At 37.7% G+C, this 9,827-nt stretch overlaps 1 protein-coding gene across 1 annotated transcript; it reads right to left on the minus strand.

Annotated features, from left to right (window-relative positions):
- Window positions 1-4,020: 4,020 nt before the first annotated feature.
- LOC110797937 (GDP-mannose transporter GONST1) lies at window positions 4,021-9,827 on the minus strand. The gene is made up of 9 exons (XM_022003070.2): window positions 9,450-9,827; window positions 7,659-7,887; window positions 7,362-7,501; window positions 7,121-7,250; window positions 6,056-6,154; window positions 5,095-5,249; window positions 4,761-4,877; window positions 4,559-4,656; window positions 4,021-4,462 (listed from the first exon to the last, which is right to left on the minus strand). Exons 1-9 carry the CDS (start codon window positions 9,458-9,460, stop codon window positions 4,401-4,403), a joined length of 1,041 nt encoding a protein of 346 aa, XP_021858762.1. The 5' UTR covers window positions 9,461-9,827; the 3' UTR covers window positions 4,021-4,400.

A 9,827-nucleotide genomic window follows, 5' to 3' on the forward strand; every position in this document is an offset into this window, starting at 1 on the left:
CATTACATGGATCATGCGGAAACAACCATTAACCCAGGACAACATATTATTTACACATAATCATATAGCATAATTTAGATGCATACTCTTTGTTGCGTGCCCTCCCTAGCTGCGCCCGAACCGAACAAGAACAAGTCTTTAGGACTCCAAGTGTCGTCCCTCCGTAGATAGTCCACAGCACGTCCGGATCCGCCTTAAGATTGACCAACTAGAATCGCCCTTAAGGTTCTAATATTTTCGGTTGGGTAGGCAAGAATATTGGCTGATTTTTCTGCTTAAAAATCTTAGTTTTGAATACTTAAAAACTTGTGTATAAATTATGACCCCTAGGCCTTTATTTATAGAGTTATGGAAAAGGAATCGTAATCCTAGTAGGATACGAATTAATTGAAATTAGAATCCTACATGAATTCTATTTAATTAATTTATCCAATTAGGAATAGAAATTTAATCATACACTGACTCTTGTAGATTTAGGAATCACGCATGAGCACAAACTCACACACACACGGCAGCCACAAGGGCTGCCCATGCGCGTGCGAGCAGCAGCCCACGCAGCGCGGCCCACGCATCCGTGGCCCTTGGCGCGCGCTGGGCCTGCCTTGCGGTAGGCCTGGGCGCTGCCTTGGCTGGGCTTGTGGCGCGCGTGCTTGCTGGGCGATGGCCTGGCTTCGTGCTGGGCCTTCGTCCGGCAGGCCTCGTCCGATGCTAATTCGTACGATACGCTTCCGATTAAATTTCCAGTTCCGGAATCTATTTCCGATACGAACAATATTTAATATTTCCGATTCCGGAATTAATTTCCGTTTCGAATAAATATTTAATATTTCCGTTTCCGGAATTATTTTCCGATTCCGGTAATATTTCCGATTCTGACAATATTTCCGTTTCCGGCAATATTTCCGATTCTGGTAATATTTCCATTTCCAATAATATTTTCCGATACGTACCATGTTTCCGTTTCCGGCAACATCTACGACTTGGATAATATTCATATTTCCGATACGATCCATATTTCCGTTTCCGGCAATATCATCGTTTCCGGAGTATTCATTTCTTGCCTGTGACGATCTTAGCTCCCACTGAAACCAAGATCCGTCGGTTCCGAATATTCATAGATGGAGTATTTAATGCCATTAAATACTTGATCCGTTTACGTACTATTTGTGTGACCCTACGGGTTCAGTCAAGAGTAAGCTGTGGATTAATATCATTAATTCCACTTGAACTGAAGCGGCCTCTAGCTAGGCATTCAGCTCACTTGATCTCACTGAATTATTAACTTGTTAATTAATACTGAACCGCATTTATTAGACTTAACATAGAATGCATACTTGGACCAAGGGCATTATTTCCTTCAATTGCAACATTAACCGCCCCAAAGTTTCGGATCCCCAACCCTCCATCCTGTTTATGCTTAAACAACACTTCCTTTTTCTTCCAGTAAATAGGTCTTCTATCCATCGACGAGCTCCACCAGAACCTCATTATCGTAGAAGTGATTTTCTTTGACAAACCTGCAGGGATCAAGTAAAGTAACAAAATATTGGCCGAGAGTGCCACTAGAATTCCATTTATCAGAACAATTTTCCCTGCTTGTGAGAGATGCATAAACTTCCAAGAGCTCAGTTTCTGAAGCAGCTTATCGTGAATAATAGAGAGCTTTGACGTGGTTCTTCCATCCACATCCATGGGGCACCCTAAGTATGTCCCCAGCTTATTACCACTCTTTACTCCCAATGGTCTTCGCGGCAGTCTTATAAGCAAAAAGGGGGTGTTAGGACTGAATATCACACAAGACTTATCAAAATTTATCATTTCGCCAGACATTCCACAAAACATATCAATGAACTCTCTCATGGACCGACAAGAGGAAGGGTCTGCTTTGAAGCAAAATTATGCATCGTCTGCGAAGAACAAATGGGAAATCGCTGGAGAGTAGCGGCCAATCTTTAATCCCGAAATTTCTTTCGTTCCCTGTAATTTGCTTTAGTCTCTTTGAAAGCACTTCCATGCACAAAATGAAGAGGTGGGGACAAACGAATCCGAAGGTTCCCCATTTACAAGGACCGAGTAAGACACAGTTTTGACACACTGCATAATATGGTGCACCCATACTTCCGGGAATCTCATTGCCACCAATATAATTTCCACGAAGTCCCATCGAACTCTATCATATGCCTTGCTTAGGTCAACTTTCAGAATTGCAGCAAATTGGTTCCCCTTTTTTTCCTTCGAACGTAAGACATAAGTTCCGACGCCATATAACAATTATCAACCATTAACCTTCCGGGAACGAAAGCATTCTGGTAATCATCAACAATATCAGGCATGACCACCTTCAACTTGTTCACCATACACTTTGAAATGATCTTGTACGTAGAGTTACACAAGCTTATTGGTCTGAACCCGCTCACCTCTTCCGGCCTCGCCTCCTTAGGAATGAGAGTTATGAATGTTTTATTAACCTCATTCAAAAGGTACCCTGAAGAAAAAAAGGAATGGACCGCATTGCAAATATCCTGCCCTACAAGATCCCAATATTTTTGTACAAAAACTAGCGACACTCCATCCGGGCCCGGGGATTTGAGTGGTTTGGAGCTGAACGCTGCTGTTTTTATCTCTGCATTAGAGAAAGGGGTTAATAGTTTTAAAATGTGATCATCAGAAAGGGGAGTCAAATCTTGTAGCCATTCATCCCTAATCGGTACCGGGTTTGCATCCCCTCCTTGAAGGATGCCCTGGAAGTGACTCTTGAAGGATTTCTTGAGCTGTACTTGATCCGTAATCCAGTCTCCATTAGGGGATTTAATACCCCTGATATAATTTCTTTGTGCTCTACTTTTAACACTTTTGAAAAAGAATTTTGACAACTGATCCCCGTACGCATCCCCTTTACACTTTGCTCTTTGCTTCCAGTACCACCACTGTTCTTCTGCTTGCGAGGAAATAGCCCTCCTTTGGGCCACCATGGTTGCACCGTCTTTGATGTTCGAGATAGAAGTTTGGAGCTTAAGAAGCTCATTTTCAAACACTCTAGTTCAGGCCCAAGGTCCTTTTGAAGTCCAAGCACCACTTCTTTGCTTTTCGAACAATCAGGTGTAATTTGTGTTGAATTGAGAACATTTGTGAGCCTTGCACATGGCTACCCCATATATCTCGAACTATCAGCCTAATCTCCTCCTTCTCTAAGCACCAAGCTTCAAGTTTATAAGGTGTGTTTCTCCTGGAAGCACTCAATTTTTAATAATACACCATTATTACATGAGACAAACAATTTAAAACGGAGCAAGTATTAATTACGAGTACTTGTTTAATTGAGGTAAAACAACAAGCATTTTGTCACAGACTCACAGCTCACGTGCCCCATGGCTAAGGAAGACTGGATAGGGATGGGAGAGGGACGTAAATCGAACCTTGCATAAATTAGTAGGGTTATGAAAGGATAAATCGATCACTATTCGGTATACCGTATACATACATAGTCACTATGCTAGTATACTTCTTATTAACGATAACTTGGCCTAGTAGTTAATTTGAAGGTCAATCCCTCCACCGATACTATTACTAAAACTCAAGGCAAATATTATCATCACATGTCGCTTCCTATATAAACGAAGTATAAGTTTTTTTTTATCATGAAAAAATGTTAGTTATAGGTTTTAAACATGTGACCACTATTCATTTTATTGTTTCTTATACGTTCAAACGTATATTAAATCAATGTAATTAGAAAAATGATATGTATCATTTCTTAATAGTCTCACATTACTAAATTAATCATTACTTTTACGAGTTACTAATCGTTACATGATCAAAATTTTTAAAGCATATTCAAAACAATATATATTGTAATGTAACAAATTAAATTAGATTGAAAATGAGTTGTATAATAATCTAATTGATCCATTTTCTATATCCAGAGCATTACTCGGAGCACTAACTAGTTTGTAATTTATATTGTCCTTGTGGCTTATTCATATAAAAAAAAAGTAAATTAAATTTAGCGTAAAAAGACGATTTTTCAAAAAAGATAGCTATTCTAAACTTGCATTTTTTTTTTATGCCAACTTTGGTTTTCATCTTGATATAGTTCTAACTTGTGATTACATTCATATTGGTCTTCGACCTTCACCTACTCTTTTGTTTACATATTTCCTTTGCGGCAAAAATACCAAAGGATTAATTGGTACAACACTAAAAAATGAACAGCTTTTACACTCTTAACCAAAGATCTGTACAAATAAACATGTTCCATCTTCTAGTTTTTCCTTTCTTAAGACTGCCCAATTCATCGCCTGAGATACAAGAACCGGTCAAATTAACAAACCCGGGATGTTTTGAACACGAAATTTTCCACAATTAGGGCATTAGGCACACGAGTTAAGTTGGGATTCCAACTACCCGGACTGAGATTTTTCCTTTAGTTTAGCTCGAGCAAAAAATACACCAGCTAAAAGACCTAAAGATGAAGAATGCAGAAAGAAACTCGTCAACATATAAGTTAAAAAAGATCGATATGATTGCTACATTGTTTGCTAAGGGAAAGTCCTCTTACCAAATAGTATGCTTGTAGAATTCTGCAAACTGGTAGGAACATGGAACAAAAATATTCCAGCAACTGAGAGAGGGATTTTGTTCAGAGAACCCACAAGGCTGCAAATTGTGGATCAACCATTTAGCAAAAAAAATCATTAAAATTACGAAATCTACAAGTTATTTTAATGGTGATTCATAGAAATACGAAGAATGCAGCCTACCTGTATGTGGTAGCACCTGTTTGATGAAGAAACCACATAGAAGTGAAGCTGATTGCCAAACCAAGAAATCCACTAAGTGTCATTACCAGCCAAAAACTCGGTAACTTCAGAAGCGGGCTGTCAGTAACACCCAACCAAGGAGTTAATGAAATATTAATAATAATCTAATAGTAGTGTGTGTGTGCAATTTTAGGACAAGAGAGCCCCAGATGAAATTTTGATCATATAGAGAGTATATATATAATAACAGATCCAGAATCAATTTGATGGGAGAAAAAAGAAAAGTGACATACAATCATCAGCATAAATATTGTATAGGCAATAGATAACTCACGTTTCGTATAAATAGTCCACCTCCTTGAATATGAAAATAAGCAGGAGTCCCAGAGGAATTGAGAGAGTGTTGTTTAACAACACCATCGTAAACTCGTTCAAATTTCCTGATCGAGTGACTTGCTTTGCTGTGTCCATGACACGCCGTAATGTCAACTGTAATAGAACACAAACGGATTCTTGATTGTTAATCAAAATTTACAAAAGTGTTTGGCATAACTCCAAATATATGAAGGGGACGCTTTAATGAGATGCAGTCATGCGATCATTTACTTAGATGAGCAATATCCTAATCACAGTGACACAGGTGAAGACATTTCAAAAACTCATAGCTCTTTTCCCCTTGGTAGTCTTGACTCTTAACAAAACACAAACGGTTTTGTTGATTTCCCTTCAACAACCTTTGGAGTTGATAAGATGTCAACTATAATAAACAACAAGGACTATTCTACTTAAGACTGCTGGAAAGAAGGTGGGTATAAGCCTATAAATCACAAGAGAAGGTCGTTGAATTGACAAACATACCAACACAGTGCAAGAAAATTCAAATTTAAAAAGAAAAAAAACCTTCTGAATTTACAAAATACAAGGACAAAATACGGAAGATAAATGATAAATCAAACAACATCGGCACTGTAAAAAAAGAACAGCATTGGAAAAGAAGATGAACCAAAGAGGAAGTAGAAGCGAGGGCCAAGGGGAGGGAGGGAGGTTCAAAAAATATCATACATATCCTGCATGTGAAGGAAAAGGGAGATTGAACAAGTTTCTTGCTTGTCAAACTCATTTCACCAATTTACTGACTTGCAGGAAAGAAAAAGACTACTCAAACAAATATGCAGAGCGCAGACAATGACCTTAGGAGTCTGGAGAGAACTTAATATGTTATATATAAGCATGATGAAATGCATGACAAGCAGATTGGGAACAATTATTTAACACAAATTATGTTGACCACTTACAGAATATGAAGCAGTTAGAAAACAGTTGATAAATTGCCAAGTATAGCCAACGGCATGGAAGGATAGATCAGTTACTCCTCCAGAAATGGCTGAAATGATCTGCAGAAAGACAAGTTCCTTTAATCTCCAAACGCATAACACATAAATATCTTAGTCTATGGAACAACTAAATAACAAGATATCAATACGCTACAATGATTATCAAGAGTGTCTTCAGAATGTGTTCAGGGCCAGTTCTCTCCTAAAAGTTCATCACTTGACTATATGGAGTACAAAGTAACCAAACTTAGCCCCATTTGCAAAAGCTCAATAGCTAAGGAATACGTTACCCAAACATATCCAAACGCCTCGCACACTTGGAACCAATTCGAGGGAAATACAATGTCTCTGAACAACCAAGGTATCCCCTTTCCCAAGCCATTAAAAACAGTAGAACAGAAAGATATAACAAGGGTAATTCAATACATTCTCCATCCAACTGGTCCTTTTTAAGGAAAATATGTATAAAGCTTCTTATTCTTCTTTGGACTTGAGTTTCCTAACCCTCCACGGAGTCTTAACTGTCCAATTATTTTACTTGACCACAATCACGGGCAAGCCACAGTAGATAGGAGTAGGCAGGGAGAAATTGGAACTACAAGTTTCAAAATAGAGATTTATAATATTATTATATGCTTTTATAAAAAGCTCAAAACACTAAAAAAGATGTATCAGAAGCTAAGTTGCCAAGATAACAAACCCGATAGTTTGGAAAACAATAAAACTATACAGAAGAACAAATAAAACAAGGCTATAGATCCCAACTTCTACAGTAAGGTTGATAAAGTCACTTGTACAGTTGTGCGCTTGCCACATGTGAACAAACTTTTGATCTCTGGGATCTTCTATCTCGTTTTTCATTCATATATGAATAAAATTTATGTCAGCTATAAGTAAAAGAGTTGACTTTTCACTTGTCTAGCAAGGTATTAGCAGAAACGCATGATAATCTACTGAAATAACTATCCTGTTTCAAAAATATATATAAACAAAGAAGCTGAACAAATTTTCAGAAGTGAGGAATACCATCAAGAATAAAGCAGCCCAGACCCTATTATCATGATGTTTCTGGAAGAGGTACATCTCGCCAACTGCAGTCATTACATTGGTGACATTCTTGAGTACTGTGACCATCGCAACATTAATGTATCTCAAGCTGCAATAAGACAGATTTTTATTTTTACTTGAAGACGGGGAAAAGCTCTACTAAGAGAAAAGGGAATGCACTTGTTCTGTCACTGACTAAAGGTGATTGCTATGTACTCACCTGAACATGCTTGTAATGAGCATCCCAACAAAGATAGCATTCACAGGTATCCAGACCTTAATTAACTTCCATGTTAGCGGCTCTGTGGTTACAACACCCAAAACGGACAATGTAGACACTATAAGAACTGAAATGAAGTTCTGCAACAAAAACAAAAAAAGCATGAGCTTTTGCAGAGAAATAGCAATGTCATATTTTGTTTCCACTATAAATTCATACAAGTACCGGATGTCTCCCAAGATTAACACAGATGGTTTGTTGATGCATCAACAGGAACCTAAAAATGAAATAAATTACCTGGTACAACATTAAAGATATACCAGCATTGAAGTCATAGCTGGACAAGACAAATTTATTAATGAGTATCATGCTGCAGGACGAAATGCAGTAAGCCGCCCCTGACAGTAAGGCCGGATTAGGTATCTTAAGAGATCTGCTAGTCCGCAAAACTTTATCTTTCTCTCTTCCCAAGATACCATTTTCCACATCAATTTCATTTGCAGAAGGCCTCGTTGATAAAAATGGCCTGACATAAGCATAGAAACAGAGCCGACAATTTAGTTTAGATATAACGTCAGGCTTAAAGCTAAATGAGCTTGGAGATATCTTCATTAAAACTAATTAGACACTACCAAAACTTTCAGAAACCTTGTAGAAGAAGATGAATCTTAGATAAGATAAATGAACACACACACCCCCACACACACAAAAGGGGGATGATAGAAAAATGATTACTATAGACACAAATATTAATGACCCCCAAGACAGATTCCTGCACAGGCGATACTAGAATAACTTATCATCTTCATAATCCAGGTTCATGGGAATATTATTAAACACAAAATGCAATTTTATCAAGGATAACAATCTATCTGCCGATGGAAACAAGGGTAAGTCCATATAATTCAAACCATTTTATATCCCCAACCCAAACCTCACTCCAAGGTAAAAGCCTCATCGGAGACATACACTATGGCAAAGCATGCGCATAAGAAAAGAAATTCTTCGCACTATGGCAATAGAATGAGGAATGAAAGCTTTCGTGGTGGTTTCATATTTGACTGCCACGAGGAGAGACATCTAAAATTTGGGTACTCAGTTCTGGCATCTGAGGGACAGGAGTTGAGACCAAAGTTGTGCTCTCAATCCTCCCAGGGAAGATTCTCTTCAATGACTGCTTCTATTTCGGCTCTTATTTTTATTCAACTTTTTTTTTTATGTATGTATTGTCACTTAAGAGTATGATTTCCTGTAAAAAGGGCCGAAGGGTAAAGAAAGTTTTCTTGAGACAAACTGAAAATGCATTATGCATCTTGCAAAAATGAAGATGTGGAGGAACTGAGGAAGATCATTTAAACAGTGCACGCGTAATTTATCAAGTCAAAGCTGTAAACCGTAGTGCAGAAGAGTTGGAGAGTCACAACTCGTGATTGTCCTAGTAGTGTTACACTCTTACTGTATCCAGACATCAGGAAACAAAACGATTTTAGTTTATTAGGTCTGATAAGGGTTTCATTCTTAACAGAAAAAGATAGGAGTAACACGACTTGTGAAATTGCTGATCAACCAAATTTGAACCTTTACCAATAAAACATCATAAACTGAAAGAAAAACTCAAAATGGCACCTAATTAACCACAATCCTCTCCCCGGCCCCTGGAAGAGCGTAATATTTCGCCTCGTTTGTGATGAAGTTGGGTGAAACCCGAAAGGGTAAAATCAAACAGTTAATCATTAGTTCAAAGTTCAAACCCTATTTTCATAACCAATAAAAAAAAAAGATGGCCATTTCTATTTGCACCTTCAAGTAACTCAAGCAGTTGACCATATGATATCAGAAACCATTGTTGCAAAACCAAAGACAACAGTATAAATATGACAAGAACCTACATATAAAGCAGTTAAAACAAAAGCTAAACAACAAAAAGGTCCTCAATAACTACTCTTCAATCACACAATTGCGTCAATAAAAATCCTTCATACATCAATCAAAACCTAACCAGCAAATAAAGGCCATTCCTCAAATTAAACAACAGAAACACAATCATCATCAACAATTTCCAAAAGAACTCAACAAAAGAAATATTACCCAGAACCCATTTGGGCCAAGAAGCTGTAAAGCTGCTTTATAGAGAAGGAAAAGCCAACACCACCATACCCACTAGAGTTTAAATCTTGCAAAGCAAAACCCAGAATTGTACCAGCAAAAAAGGGTCAGTACATTTGCAAATTTCCCACTGAAAAACACTTTAATTAGAGAAGCAACAACAAATCCTTCAAAACTAGCCTTGATTTGAGAGAAAATGAAGGACACACAACTACAAATTTGGGTATAAAAGATGAGTTTTGAGTTGGGTTAATTTGTTTTTCAGTCGAAGTTTTGAACTTTGAACATAGAAAGAGGGAGAATGTGATGGGAAGAGCTCTATTTGTATTTAAAGTTGGAATTTGGTTGTCAAAATAGTTA

This window comes from Spinacia oleracea, chromosome 3, assembly GCF_020520425.1.
Source record: "Spinacia oleracea cultivar Varoflay chromosome 3, BTI_SOV_V1, whole genome shotgun sequence".
Taxonomy (NCBI): domain Eukaryota; kingdom Viridiplantae; phylum Streptophyta; class Magnoliopsida; order Caryophyllales; family Amaranthaceae; genus Spinacia; species Spinacia oleracea.